Raw genomic sequence first — 16,493 nt, 5'->3', positions numbered from 1 at the left:
TCTCTCAGTCTATTAATTCATTTGACAAAAGAAAGGGAGTAGCATGAACTGGATTTCAGTGCCTAGCAAATTGGACTCTGGATTCCCCTTGATATTACATCTACTCATGGAAATAATTATGCAAATCCTTTTCAGCTATATCATTTTTAAATAGAAATCAGATTGCATGAAGAAGATCATAATCGCCTCCAGTAACCATTCTAGCTGAAAAGGCAAAGATACGGGACCAAGAAAAGTACTTGTTGAACATTTTTGTCCAATAGAATGGTGTTGCCTCTTTGAGGATTTAGTTTTCCTGTTCCAAATCTGGTTGATACTTAACATTGTATGGTTCTGAAACTGCAGCAACATTGCACCCTTTATCACAAGGCAAATTCTTTACAAACAATTTGTGTTTTTTACTATGCATATTCATGTAATTTTGGATACACAGACACCTGATCAGTGTTCATTAATAATGAGAAATGGTTTAAATCACCTCATTTAAAACATTTGCTCTGTGATCCACAAATGACTAATATTTGCTGAAGTTTACATAATACAAATGATGTGCATGTGTTGTGCAAATGAAAGATTAAAATATGAAACTAACAATATGCAAACATATGCATGGAAATGCTGAGGACCTGTTAGCTGAAACAGTGATTTCACACCTTTATTATTTGCTTTAAGCTGTCTCCAATTGTATTTTCCCTTTGTTTTCCTACAGAGCATCTCCCTGGATCTGGCAAAGGCACCCGTGTTTTAAACATTCCTTATACACATTAAATTTTTTATACTTAGCCCAATTACTAGCATTTGCAGTGTGAGCTGCTGTACCAGTTTTCTTGGCTGAATATAAAGGAAAGAAGCTTAATGTTTAGGACGTAATTTGCTAATAACTCTGCATAATTTATGAATGTCTTGTAAACTCCTTTGTAGGAATAAATGTTGAATTCTCCTCTACCACTAAAAGTTGTGATTTTAGCTGCACCAAAATCCTATTTCTATGACTAGTTTGTATGTAAGACAGAGGAAATCAGCTTAGCTATAAGTACAGCATAAATATGAATATATGCTTGTGTTTATTTATTTTTTTTAAAGTACCATACCAGCTACTAATTGATAGCTGTAGTAGCTGTCACATGTAACACTTAATTATGGTTCTCAGAAAATAAAGTTTTTTAAAGGAAGATATTTCCTTGTGCATCTCTAACAAGAATACATTTTAATAGAGTATATATCGCATATTTATACATACAGATAAAATATTTAGAAACCCATATTAAATTGATTTTGCAAAAAGTTTCTGGTTTTAGTCCTGTTTTCTCTGTTAATTTTCATTTTTTAAAAAGTACTTAACATTGGAGGAAATAAAACGTTGTCACAGGTTTAATAGCTTATTGGATTGTATTAACATTGTGGCCACTGTGGTTTGTGTACCATTTTCACTCTTGGCTGATATATTAAAAAAATCAAGTTACTTGTATTCTTTTTAAAAGGGAGTTATGTCGAAGTGTTTTTCTAAGATCTCAGGTTTTCATGTGCTGCAATGTTTAAGGCCCGTGTATGAGACAGAATCCAGGAGAGGGAGAAGAGAGGGAGAAGAAATAAACCACAGAAAACCTAATTTTTTCTAGAAATTATTTCTATGGGCTTCTTTCAGTGGAGAGGTTCAATGGTACCTGCTGAAGTAGAGTATTTGAAAAATAAGATACCAGCTTCCCTGAATGAGACAAAAGCAGATCAAGCTTTGGATGAAATGTTGTTAGTCAATGCTACTGCACAAGTGAAGATTGTGAGTGAATGAGTGGATATTACTAAATGTAATCAATTACTAACTGCCTGCATTTATACATCACACAGAAGACATTGTGGTTGGTACCTAAATCTCTTCAGATACGTAAAGATATGCAATAAGAAGAATATTTACTAAAAAAAAAAAAAAGGGAAGGGAATGGGAAATGGCACAGTGAGCAGGATCAACTGGACACATAGAATTAAAGATTTTTTTTTAATAGAGAAGACTTCAAAGTAGCTAATGTTATCTATTTCTTTTCTTTTTAGAGATACAGTGTAGAAATGTCAATCAGGCAACCGAAAAAGATGGAACTGCTCAGTAAGGTTAAAGCTCTGAAGAAAAGTGGTGTTTTACTACCAAATGATCTCCTTGAAAAAGTGGATTCAATTAATGAAAAATGGGAACTGCTCGGGGTATTTGCATTTTTATTACTGTTTGTGGGTTATGTGTACATTTTTGTGTGTTGAAGTACGCTGTCTGTCTGATTTCTAATTTGAGGCACAAATATCTCTCTCTTTCAATTCACCACGTACATTTCAAACAAGCTACTCATGCTATTATAAAAACTCCATAGTATTTTCCTCTTGTGTTGATTTTTTTTTATTCCATGCTTGTCTCCTGTCTGACTTTAATAATTTTAGTTCTTTAATACATAAAAAATGTAAGTAAAATATGCCATGTATTACCGGTATGCACCAAGTCAACTATAATGCAGTATATCTGATATACACTGACTGTCATGCTTGAGTGAATGTTAATAGAATTTATTCTGAAGGTACATGTTAGAGACATCTACTGTTTAACTATTTACTATACCCTTAAGATGAAAAGTGGGGTTGTCACTGCATATTTCAGGTCACAGCGATGGCTCAAAAACAAATATGCAGATTCTGTACAAATCTGAATACCTGAAGCTTTGAATACAGCCAGGGTTTGTTTCATACTGCCATATTCAGCTCACTTTTAACAAAAGCCAAAAAAGTTTCATGTAATTCATTTCGCGCTATGATGGGCTGGGTCTCAGCCAAAGAGTGAGATACAAGAATCTGGCAAAAAAGCAATATAGAGATTCTGTTACCCAGAAACCAGGGATGGCACCATGCAGAAGACACTGTAGTCCTATTGTTGTAAAACAGCTGAGAGAGAGAGAGGTCAAACTATATATTTTTCCATCCACTTCTCTCCTTAATTGCCTTCACTTCAAATCAAGGGTAAGATAAATTTATAAATTACTTTAAATGATTAATTATAGATGTGTGATATTAACAATACAGTCACATTGCATAATTTTGCATGCTATTATCTGAGCTTAAAAAACATTTCTAATGTATTATGAGTTAGCTGTACATGCAGCCTGCCAGCATCATTTTCAATACTGACTTTTGTCACTTTAGCTTATTTGGTAATACAATAGCTGTTTTACTGAGGGTTGAGTTCTTTTAGTTCAGCAAAGTTGTTTCTAAGTGACGGATTCTCTAAATGTGCAAATTGACAGAAAATGTTAAAAATTGTCTTCTAACTAGTGAGCTTATTATTTTCCAATTATAATATGTAGCATTACCAAAAGCATTTTTGAAGTATTTGAACAGGAATACATCTGCTAATAAAAATAGGACCTATTAACCTGTTCTTCTACATCTATTCATGACAACTTTCAAAATAATTTTGTTAGCCTCATATTTATGACGTTCAATGTATTTAATCAGATAAATTCAGTGGCATTGATTACAGCTGGTAGGATACAAATGATGAGTAAGTGATAATAATGATAAAAATGTAAGAAAACTCTTCCTTAAGAAAAAATTGAAGCCCTCAACTTCTTGGCATGTTAAAATTAAAATCTACTTCTGGATTTAGTTTTGCAATTAATTTCAGCATTCACAGAAAAATAAAAAAATAAGTATTACTGTTTTCCTGCTAAATGCAATTTCATGAATAATAAGCAGAATTTGATAGAGTTTTGTTTAATTTAATAAAAATCTTCACAGAAACTAACGGCAGTAGGCATACTGTTTTAATTGGCATGATTATGTTTTAATTGGCATGAAAAAAATTAAAGACAAGGATTTTAACTTCTAACAATGGTAAAATAGGGGGATATGGTTTTTAATATTACTTTCATCTAAGGTGAACAGTGTGGAATGGAAATACATTAGAATGAAATGTCAGTGGTGCGTACAGTTTAATCTGTGAAATTTTGTCCCCTGTGCTGAATATTACTCTGTCTCAATTGCATATTAAACAACCCTATCAAGGCAGGCATTGGCATCTGCTGTGCTGACACAAATTGTGAATTAAATGAAATTGATGTCCTCTGTCGTATATTTATGAAGACGGACCATTCTCTGAAGTATTCTGTTTATGAAGAATTTATGATTGCAAACTGTTCCAGAACAAAAAAGTGGCAATAAATTCTTTTTTGTGACCCTACCCTCCAAGGGCATTGATTTCACCTCCTGCTGCTACTTTTGTTACAGCATAAAAACAATAGCTAGCGCTGGATTCCACTGAGGGTCTTCAAATTATCAATATTTGCGCCATGGAAATACAGGGGTGGTGCCAAGGAAGCATGCTTTTCAGTTATGAGCTGCTAAAGACTTTATTTACAGAATGTCACAAAGTAGATTAATGTCTGTTGATCTAATTTTGTGTTTTTAAGCTTATTTTTGGAAGCTAAGTTCATTATGATGAATTATATTCCAGTAACTTTATGAAGGGTGGATTTTCAGCAGACAGCCATACTGGGTCACCAAAAACCGTGTCTTCATGTTACAACAATTAACTTCCACTAATTATCAGTTTAAAAGGTTATTGGACGTGATTGTCAGTGTATATTGAGTATTCCACAATCAGTAACACAGATCTAATACTTACAGTAAGTGTCAGACTGACAGCCTATTATAGGTCAGATAAAATACTGCTAGGCATAGGAGAAGCAGGCAACTGCGTATCTCCTCTGTGATGTTTAAATGGTTGCCTTTCAAAATATTTAGAAGGAAGGTAACTTCCTATCTCTGACCTCTTCAGCATATCCATTACTGTCTCCTTGTCTACTATCAAAATGTTATTCAGCAGTTCCTTTATTAGAAGTTCTACTTGGAAAAGCTATACTTAATTAGTTTCATTAATGATCAGAGGTGAATATTTATTCTGATCCATTATTTTTAAAGTGGATGCTTAACATGGAGAACTTAAATCCAAATTTAGGTGCTTAAATAATTGGTTTGATAGTTTTGCAATTTCTAGCTTATTGGTGTCTGACTGAGTTCATCCTCTTTTAAAAGCAAGCCAGATGTTTTGTGACCTAACTGCTCCTATATAGGACTTCAGGGTTGCAAGTTTGGACACTGTGACCTGACAGTTCATACCTCAAAAATATTTCAGTATTATAATGTTTCCTTAAAAACATAGACCCTCAGGAGCTTGGTGAACTCCTATATTTTCTGTCCTTACAGCCAAGAAAACAGTAAATCTTATGGTCATAAGTATTGAAAGCAGCTGACAAATTCTGTAACTACTTTATGAAGTTATGTAGCATTTTGTCTTCTCTGTCCATAGTTGCTCCTAATAAACATTGATTTACCATGCTTCCAGAGAAGTCAGTGACCCATAGAGAACAACACTGGGGGGTTAGTGAAAAACAAGGATACAAAATATGAAATTGATTGAAAGAAGGAAACAAAGAGTGAAATTGATTGATATTAGTAGTAATTTAAAAATAAAAACCTCTCTAGTCATCTAACAGATGCTTCTTGTTGCACATTAACCTGTATGTGTTTTGGTGCATAAGACTAATCTTGTTTTCTTTATCTGATGTATTAGAAAACCCTAGGAGAGAAGATCCAAGACACAATGGTAGGGCACAGTGGGTTAGGTCCACGTGACCTGCTCTCGCCTGAAAGCGGCAGCCTGGTAAGGCAGCTGGAGGTCAGGATCAAAGAGCTGAAAGGATGGCTGAGAGATACAGAGCTTTTCATCTTCAATTCCTGTCTGAGACAAGAAAATGAAGGAACAATGAATGCTGCGAAACAACTGCAATATTTTAAGGTAATAAAAAAAAACAGTCATAGTTTTCATAGAAACTCTTTGTGGTAGGATAAAATATTTAACTTATACATAGTGTAATGCAATGTATGTTCATATTTAGTCACACACTCATATTTTAGCCTTCATTTATGTATTAAGTGTTCATTCATTTCGATTTTGTTTAAACTTTGCAATAGTGTTTTTCCTTTAACTTTTTTCAAAACAGATCTTTACAAGGCTTATCACGCCAAAGTTGAAAAGCAATATTATGCTTTATTTCTGTTTCACTATAAAGCTAACTTCTGTTAGGAAAAGCTGCGCTCTGAATTTTGCTTCCTAAATCAGTTATTTTAATTAGTATGTTGTGTGGCCATCAGTTTAATAGCCTATTTCTCAGCATATATGAGCCAGGAATAGCCCATTTGAGGTCAAATTTACAGAACTATAAATTTAACATATCTGAGAAAATATTCAAGTTTGTCATGAACAGATATGTAGAAAAAGACATGTACTATGTGACTTGTTTGGGCCACATATTAAGTCTAAGCCTGGAGATTTATTGAAAGGAGGGGAAAAATGTGTAGTCATCATGCTATATACAGGTGGATAAGCTCCTTCAACAGAAGGCCAGCATTCAGCTTTGCAGCTGACATATCAGAGGTCTTATGTTTTGTTTCCATCCCCAGAAGTAGCAGGTCAGTTTAGGAGGCAGGGCTACGAAGTTAGCAAATAAATGTGATGGAACTATGTGATTGTCTTCTGTTCACAGCTATGACTTTTAAATAAACCCTCATCTGAGTATCCTTACAGGTCACTTTACTCTGTAAGAGGTCTTTGAACAAAGAATAATAAACAAATCATGAGTAATTGTCAAGCTTTAGAGGTACAGATATTTTTCACTATTACCCGAGGCTGTCTAGGGCAACAGTGCTCTTAAGACAATAAACAGTTCACTGAATACTCACCTCAAGGGGCAGGTTGCAAACACTTCCAAACAAATATTTTCTTGGACAAATATTTAAAAAAACAACACTGGTGGAACACTGTCTGTCTTCCCAATTAGGCAGTCTTTAATACTTCTTTTTTCCAGTCATGAGAATTAAGGGGGAGGGTTATATCAGTGTAGATAAAGTTGGCTTTCTCTTCAGGTTCCTGAGCATGTCTCTTTGAATACATTTTTAAATTTCTTTATTACATATATGTTGTTTGTCTTTTCTTCTGATTCTTGGTCTTCTGCTGTCAGGAAAAGGTTATGCTGAATGCATTTGTTCTATCAGCAAACTTTTAAATGTTAGTGATTATAAAGAAACTGTTGAAAAACCTGAAGAACATAACAGCAAAAGACTGATGTTCTCAGTAGGAAATGCTGGATAGCTCTTATTTCTGTGGAAATTTATGGTATTTATGTAAGTGCATAACCACGGATTTAAAAATCTGATTTCTAACAGGTTTTTTAAAGTTCTAGAAATATATATGTAAATGAATATATATAAGTATATGAGCAGAATTATTTTAGAAATGTTATTTACATATTTGGAATGTGCAAAAACCTTTCAAATTACACACACACACACACACATATATATATCTCCACGCTATGATGTCATGCCAAGAGATCTAGAGATGTTAAACAGACCATTATACTACACACAGACTGTGATGTAACCGGAGCATTTAATTACTTGGTTTATTACCTATTGATTACATAAATAATACATTAATTATTTTTAAAATGATAGCCATTAGAGTATAAAAAATAATGACTTATCAAATATGGTGAGAGCACATCACTTTGTCATATATATTAAACCATCTTTGTCTCATTAAATCTGAAATCCACTATAAGTAAGTTTTCCATTCTTCACTGATCTCCTGGGGAAGTGTATAAAAGATAAAATGGATATAATTAACAATACTGCAATGTATAATACATATATTTGAGAAAGAACATTTAGAACATTTTCAAAAACATTAGCGATGCCACTAGTAGGAAACCTGCTGGGGTTTAGACTGACTTACTTTCCACTTAACTTAAGAGTTTAACCTTATTACTGCTTTCACTGTGGTAAGTGAATCATTGTTACTTAATGGAACTTTACTGTACAGCGCTATCCCAATTATACACATTGCCATTGTACACAGAGAAACATTTTTAATAAAATAAACTCAACAATGCTGTTGATATTAATTCATGATGTTATATTTTTAATTACACTTATGCCTTAGAAAAAACAGTTATTTCATTTTCCACGTTTTTATTTCATTATGCACTTAGAGGATGAGTTGAATGCATTGTTCACATGTAGTTGGGACCCAAGATGACAACACTGGTGGAAAGAGGTGTTAAATCAGCCAATGGGAAATTATTTTAACTTTTTTCCTTTAATTTAAAAAAAAATCATGCATGTTAATTTAAGAGTTCTTTTTATTAAAGACTGTACTACCACATTGGTTTACCTCTATGATATTGCTGTGCAATAGTAATATCAGACATTTCTATAGTACTCTGCTGCTAAGGACCTGTACTTGCTGTATAAACATTAATGAACTAAACCTCATTAAACCCTAAAGGTAGGAATTATCATCACCTTTTTATAAATGTGAGAAATAAAATGCAAGGAGATTAAGCAATTTTTCCAGGCTTTCAGAAAACTAATGGCTGTTCTAGGGAAGATGTCAGCTGCTGTGACCCTAGTCTTTGGTTCTAACTGCAGGACTAGTATTCCTTTCTTCCTCTAGGTTATTTCTCAGTATAGTCCATTTTAATATGTAATGCGAACAGACTGCATCCTTGTGCTAGCCAACGTCTCTTGTTTCTGTTTGAAGTTCAAATCCTGCTGAAAATGTGTAAATGATTTTTTCCATTATTATTAGCATATTTAGATATTAGAATTAATAGAATATCCTTAGTTACAGTCATTACTCAGCTTATGTAATGTCCAGTATTTCCTGGTTTGGAGGAAACTATATTGTGTACTTCAGTTGGCCTAGTAATCTCTATGCAATGTTTTGCAGCCAATCTGCAGAGCCATTTTATAGTGTGTTCTGCGTTTTCTCTCCTCATTCAGGTTTCAGACATTTTCATATTTAGTTCCAAGGCAGAGGCACAAACTTTGCTTTAGTCTTGTATGGGAACTGTTGAATCATGGCCTGAACCACTGATTGATCACCTGAGGCGAGCACTGAGTCAGCCGCAGGGGTACAGGTGAAGGCAATGTGTGTGGAAGTGTGATTGGAAGGGGTGGAGTCTGGCTCCACCTCTCCTAGACCTCACTTAAGGGCTGACCACCAACAGGGAGAGATCTCTTGTTGGAGATCTCATCTGTGAGGAGTCATCTGTGAGCCTCAACCATTGTAAAAGGTGAGCTACCCTTTACTTACCAGTAGTCTGTGTACCATCTGTATAAAGTTTTACGGAAATATGCCATCCTCCGTGATATCTCCTCTGAATTCCATCCTTTCAGATTATCCGCCCTACAAGTCTATAGTGATATTTGCTGGCCATTCCACAGCAGCACTACTAGCTTCCAAATGTAACCTAACCAAGGCTGTTTTAAAAAAGAAGTGGGGGGGAAAGAAGTGAACACTAGTTGCACAGCTTTTAAAAGGAGATGTGTTCATGGTCTGCTGCAACATGAAAAACAGATGGGTCTGGACCAAGAAAATCAAGAGATGGACTTAAATTTCATGAGGTCTTCCTAAAATTAAACATATATTTGTTATTTATACATCCTTTTTGTTTCTTTTTGGCTTTTGAGTTCTTGGAATTCATGTTTTCTTGATTTACACTGAAACTCTAAGGGCCAGAATCAGAAACGTGCTTTTTAAATGTAAAGTAGTAAAAGAACATCAATAATTAGTCACGTGTTTCTGTCATTTGTAATAAAACTTATGGCGTAAAGCATTTGATATATATATAATGATCCATCAACATTAAAAAGATAGTTGTTGAGGTTTTGGATTACAGGCCAGCTGCACAGAAACAAGCATAGATTTGTGAGTACTTACCCATCTTGATATCCCTTCTCAGACACATAAAGCTGGAAAAGCTCCTGTTCCTTTTGGTAGCCAGATCTTTAAAGTCTCCTCTTCTCTTAAGGAAAAGAGAAGACTCTTCCAGGCTTGGTTAAAACAACGTAACAGAGCATTTTATGATCTAGTATTCTTTGGCAACAATAAAGTTGCATTTCATGTAGTTTTCTGATCTGGTTTTATGTGAGCCATGCTCTACTGTCACACCTGTCTCATAAAATTGTATTTGAGTCTTTTAAAAAGAGATGCCTAATTTTCAGCAGCACTAAAGGCCTGTAGTTTCCATTGACTTTAGTCAATGTATTCATTACAGAAATCAGACAAAACCATTTGTACCAAAATATCTTGGAAAGACTTTCTCATTTAATATTTCTAAAAATCAATAGTGTACTGAATTCCATAGCAAGTAGTATCTGTAACCATCTATGCCTTCTAAGCAGTGTAAATTATCTAATGTTTGTAGCTACGTCTAATGACTAAACTTACTCAGAAGGATAGTTTTTGTCTTCCATTAAATTTGTGACTGAGCAAGTCAGCTAACACAACATAATTAAAAAAACAGAATTTCTGATCACCATTTCTTATTTCAACATCACCTAAAGCAACTGAGCATTCTGCTGAAACAATGTAGATTTTATTGGTAATTTGTAATTGACCAGTTTATCGACCCCTCTTATGACACTTTTCATTGTAACTGGAAACTTTCTTTAAGTCAGCCCTTAAGAACAATTCAGTTAAACAAAATTCTGTTGAATAGAACACAAATAAGTTAGTTTGGGAGGATACAACATTATAGAACTGAAATCAAAGGAAAATATTAACTTCAAGTAAGGGTTTGGTGACTCAGAGTTTGAAGAAACGCTCCCACAGATGCCAGGAATCACTTCTGCTATTGCATTTTGGATGCTTTACAATTTTTGGAATGATGTTGCTGGCTGAACTGCAATCAAAGAATTACAGAAATTCAATGTGCATGTAACGAACACATGCAGAGCAGCTTCCAGCAGAAAGTCCAAAAGAAGTCAAGCAGCATTTAATCCTTTTTATATTTCTAAGATTATAAAAATATTGTAGTAATTTTAATACATTTCTGAGAAATAGTATGACTTCAGAGCCCTAAGTCTTTTCACAGATGAATAAATCCTTACCCAAATTTTGTTTGGATTAAATTTCAACAAACAAGAAGGCATAAAGTATTAAATCTTATGAAAATCAGACAGAATTCCAAAGTGTAATAAAACTTGATGACACTTACATAGGATTGAAACAAATTCAGACTTAATTTACATAACCTACCATTCCAAAACAGCAGTTCTGCAGGTCGTTTAAATGAGAATGCACCTATGTAACATACAGCAAAAAGAAAGCAACCTGCTTTAAGTGTGATATTTGGGCTTTTAACATGAGGAGTGGTTTTATATTACAATTTTTTCTTTTAACATAGTCAAATATCAGTACTCAGTACTTTGTATATAAACACTCAGTACTAATATATATATTAAGCATATCTCAAATTGCGATTTATTATACTTTTTACGTAGTTAAAGTTCAATCTGTGTTTCACTAAGCACTCCCTATATAAGACAACAATAATGCAATCTACAATTTCTCATTTGTGACTAAATATCTGATCTGAGATAGCAGGTTTCATTCTATCATCCTATTTGGACTTTGAAGTTTGAATGGTGAATTCTGAATTTTACTAAGTTCTCCCTTTGCTGAGGGAAAGAAAGGAACACAGAAAATCTACCCAGTAGGGGTGGTCACATCTGACACACTGCAAGTTTCCAGAGTTATCATAAAACATCTGCATGTAGTTCTAATCCAGCACCAGCTGTGTGCTCCTGGACTGGGTTGTGGGATGGAGGTTACTATAGTAACAGGAACAGCCTGATTTCAGCAGAGCTCAGATACAGCAACACGTGAAACCTTCAGTAGAGGAGAGAATATACTACTGGCTATTTTTAGGTGACTACCTATGTCATTTATTACTTCCTTTTTTTTTAATACTGTCCCCTTGTTTCTGGTGCACTAATATGGCTACCATACAGACAGCATAGCTGGATGGTAGAGGTATGATAAGACAGGCTAGCTCTTGATGCACACACTGCAGAGATTGTGTCTGAGCTTCACTTATAGTACTTGGAAAGAAATAAGCACTTTTGAGATGAGTGAATATGGTGATTATTTGATCCTGTTTTAGACATCTGGCTGTAGAGAAGGTAAACTATACTTCTGAATACCCGCTTTTAAATGACTAGCTCAGTCGTTGAATTCTCCATTAGATCATATAAATCCCGCTTAGAATCAGTAAGAATATCTCTACAACTCTACAATCTACATCAAGATTGGCTAATGTCTGTGACATTTCCCCACTGTGAACTACAGTCGAGCCCCAATTTCTCTCTGCCCTCTTGAATGTGCATTAGGGTTCTCATCTGAAATGCTCCATTGTTAGCTGGAACTGATGAGAAGACAAAGCAACTTGTCCCTATCTTTCTTATGGTACAGGAATGGTCTGCATTTATTTCTCATACCATGAGTTGACTTGTAAGACTTGAGGTCTGAGTCAAGCTGAGTAACACAAAGGTATCCTGGGGTACAGATAAAGATTTTTCAGGCTCACCACTACAAAGTAAAAACTGCAATTTTGTGGGGACAAATGGCTTACAGGTTTTTATTTTTACTTTTTTTCCCAAACTTTTGTGTTGTTTGTAACTGAAGGAAGTCCTTGGGCCACATTTTTTTCCTCAGTCATGCTCTCTTGAAGAGTTATAGGTATAGAAGTGAGAATAGCTGAACTGGCTTCTTTTGACAGATCATTCTCAGTTCCATCACTAATTTTTATCATTATTGTTAGTGATACAATTGATTTTAATTTGGGTGCATCAAAAGAAGAAAATGCAACTGCTTATCCTGCTGTTGCCTTTGAAGATCTATTTACTACAAAACCAGAAACTTCCTCTTCAGTTATTATCAGCTTGGTAAAGGAGAGTTAGAAGAAAGGAAAAGATGACAAAAGTAAAATAGAGTGAAATATTTTCCCTCAAAACAGGCAAAGCTTGAGTTATGTTAGTATAGTGCAAGTAAAAAGTAAGGGTCTTTGCTTGTCCTCTTAGCCTAAATTCTATTGTTAGTGATAGCATATAGAAAAATTAGTACAGACTAGTTAGGAGATAAGATAGTTAAAAAAAATAATCCCTGTAATGTCTCCAATAATGAGGACATTATACTATCTCCTCTTTGTGCTATTGCATGTGATTATACATTATAGATAGGTTGCCCCAAATGTAATGCCTTATAGGTTCATAGGTTCATTAGGTTGGAAAGGACCTACAAGATCATCTAGTCCAACCATCCTCCTATCACTATCCCTACCCACTGAACTACTAAATCAAATCCTTTAGCACCTCATCTAAACGCTTCTTGAACAGCGCTAGGGATGGTGCCTCAACCACCTCCCTAGGCAGGCCATTCCAGTGCCTGACCACTCTTTCAGAGAAAAAATGTTTCCTCAGGTCTAATCTAAATCTTCCCTGGTGCAATTTCTGGCCATTCCCTCTCATCCTGTCGTTATTTATCAGGGAGAAGAGGCCCACCCCCTCCTCACCACAACCCCCCTTCAGGAAGTGGTAGAGTGCAATAAGGTCTCCTCTGAGCCTCCTCTTCTCCAGACTAAACAATCCCAGCTCCCTCAGCCGCTCCTCATAAGACTTGTGCTCCAGACCCCTCACCAGTTTTGTTGCCCTTCTCTGGACACGCTCCAGGGCCTCAATGTCCTTCTTGTAGTGAGGGGCCCATTCTATTTTTTTCTGTGGAAACTCAGATACAAACAGCACAATAATACTATTTGATAGAGCAAATTCTCTGCTGCAAAACACTGTTTTTCAACATAGTCACCAACATTAGCTATGAATTTTGGCAATGATGGACAAGAGCCTGTGTGCCATGCTCATACAAATCTGTCACCCGAGCTGTCTCTGTTGCCACTGCTGAAATGCACCAGTCACCGCCTGTGTGGTCTTAAATCCACTATTTAGTCTCGATGTGTTAAGCAAGTGTGGATGTCACTGGTTGCCATTTTTTCTTCATGGAGGAATTCAGTGACACACCATTGCTTCATATGTAGTTACATGTCAGATGCTGTTTTGTTGGACTGCCCCTCTGCTGCTATCTGTTGCATGACGACAAAATGTAACAGTGTATTGGCAGGACGGTTCAACCTCTACTATCATACCACCAGCATCTGCCTTAGTCCAAGGGCCAACATAATAACATAGGAGGCATTACTTTTGGAGAGGACATTGTATGATTTGTTTTTATCATACCTGTCCCTTTCGAGCCTTAGCACTGTGTTTTCCAGTGCAAATCTCTCCAATATTAGTGGATTGTTAATTGAATAGTTTTCTCTGAAGCTGTTTAATCATACTGACAAGGTTTTTCTTTAATTGGTTGATCATTGACCTAGTAGACCACTGCCTAATCTTGGTTTCAGGATTGTAAAGATTTCCCAAGTTTCATCTTTGTATGTAAATGAATAGATCGTTGTCCCAGTAGGGATTACTACTATTAACTGTATTCATACCTTTACTCACACTAAAAATATTTCCTTGCTTTCAGGAAATATATTGATTCTAGTAGAATTATTTGCAGGGTGAAGTGTAGTGCAGTATGAGTAAGAATATGAAGGTAAAAAGAACAAGCTTTCAGTATAAGTGTAATTGAACTCCCTACCAGGTATATTGTGTATCACAAGTGTGAGATGTCTGTTGGGGTGGGATTTGCAAGCTGACAACATATTACTAGAGACAGCAATTGATGCTAGCTGCATAAAGTCAGTTGGAAAAAGAGCGTGTGGATTCCTGTCAGCAGAGTGGTTTCCTTACTGCTGTTAGGAAAGCGCTGTATTTCCTCACCTCAGAATAAAACTGAAGGCTTGGCCTCTATTCTGACAGATTTTATTTATTGGTGCATTTCAACAATTGCTGGCAGCGCAATATCATTTGTAGTGTACCACCTTCCCTTTACCATAGTGTTGCTTACTTTTGTTTTCTGAACACAAGAAAGCAACCTCATTAGGTTCTCTATTCTGAGGATCAGTGAAGGAAATAGTGTTTTCTGTGCCCTCTTTGTTTTCATCTATCTAGCCTTTTAATCCTGTTTTGTCCAAGTAATGGAAGAATGGCTAGTGAAGGAGCAATAATAAAATGAGTAATGCTGAGCCTCTGAGACCACCATCTGCAGTCACCTCATCTAGACATTTTCATTTTGACAACTTTCAGCTTTTTGACTCCCATTCACAGCTCATCTCGACCACATCACCCACGTCTGTCCGCACTTCTAATTTCAAATTTATCATAGCTCTGGGGGTAGACACTCACGTCTGCCTCAACTATACAAGCAAATTAATTTAATATGTATGATGCACTTACACAAACATTTGCAAAATAAAGTAAAAATTATTCCTGCAAGTAGGATAATGAATTGGCCTGGCTTACTTCAGGTATGAATGAATCCATGTCAGTGCAGCACTGCCTGGCTCTGCTCAGTTCTGCTATTGTCTTCTCTTTTTAGGACACTTTTAGTTTTGTTTTAGTATGAAATAATCATGAATACATAAGTCAACTTCTTTTAAGACATAGCAAAATAATGCGCATCATATTTTCATCTTTTAAGGATCATTCTGAACCATTCTGATATGTATGGCTTTTTTTTAATTGAGGTAAGAAACACCATTCTAGAGAAGCCTATGTGTTGTCCTTTTGCATGTACAGATGCACGTGACAGCACCATAATATCCTTTCTTCTCTTTTCCTCTGAGTGGTTCAAGCTGTACATTTTTGATTACAGGCTAAGTTTGCTTCACTGGCATAGAAAAAGGGCCAAAGAAAATATATTTTTCCTTACTCATTAGATTTGTTTATTTTCTATTTATGGTCACCCTCCTGTCCTGAAGTCACCAAAAGATTAGTCTGTTTTATGTTCACTGCTTATGTTATGGTTATGTTATGTTTACCATAAGAGGGTAGTACCAATGCACTGGAGTATACTTTTCTCCTGTAATTCAGAATTGAGTAAATTCATACTAAATTTTGGAATCTTATAGACTCATCACACACACGCAACAAAAAATGCATGTCTACCGCTTGTGGTATAATGGGATAAAGAAGGATAATACAGGGATTAAGCACAGTATCAACTTCCAAACTTCAACCTGAGGGCTACAGGTATTGGTGCACATCCATGTAAAGAAATTTTCCTTTAAGAACTATTCTGTAGCTCTGAGTCAGTATACGAAGCTTTAGCAGTTTAAATTCATCACTGAAGATGGCAGAAATTCATACCGAACACTGAAGATTTTCTTTGTATCTAATGCGTAATGTATGTTGAGAAACATCTTTATTTCTTTTAAGCTGTAGTTCTAAGTAAATTCCAACACTTGCAAGTAAGGCTGAGCCTGACTTACGCCTCGCTGGATTTTGTAACTTTTTGCTTGTACCTTAGTTTGTTTCTTCTCTTGAATTTCAACACATGTTCATTTGAAACTCTGCCCAGTGTGGTTACATAGCAAAAATTTCAAGTTTGTCCACAGCAGGAAAATGACTTTTTGGTCAGTGTGGTTTAGAATTCATCACAAATGCAAAACACAGCCAGA

General features: G+C 35.4%; 1 protein-coding gene across 1 annotated transcript in view; it reads left to right on the top strand.

Annotated features, from left to right (window-relative positions):
* AKAP6 (A-kinase anchoring protein 6) overlaps positions 1-16,493 on the top strand; it is a 212,747-nt gene that overhangs the window by 157,795 nt on the left and 38,459 nt on the right. The window contains exons 9-10 of the mRNA XM_065753759.1: positions 2,047-2,193; positions 5,603-5,827. Of these exons, the coding sequence (XP_065609831.1) occupies positions 2,047-2,193; positions 5,603-5,827 (372 nt within the window). The remainder of the gene's footprint in view (positions 1-2,046; positions 2,194-5,602; positions 5,828-16,493) is intronic.

This window comes from Cyrtonyx montezumae, unplaced genomic scaffold (genome assembly GCF_038088225.1).
Source record: "Cyrtonyx montezumae isolate F1298 unplaced genomic scaffold, pur_monq_1.0 scaffold_10, whole genome shotgun sequence".
Taxonomy (NCBI): Eukaryota; Metazoa; Chordata; class Aves; order Galliformes; family Odontophoridae; genus Cyrtonyx; species Cyrtonyx montezumae.
This window is presented reverse-complemented; position numbering and strand designations above follow the sequence as displayed.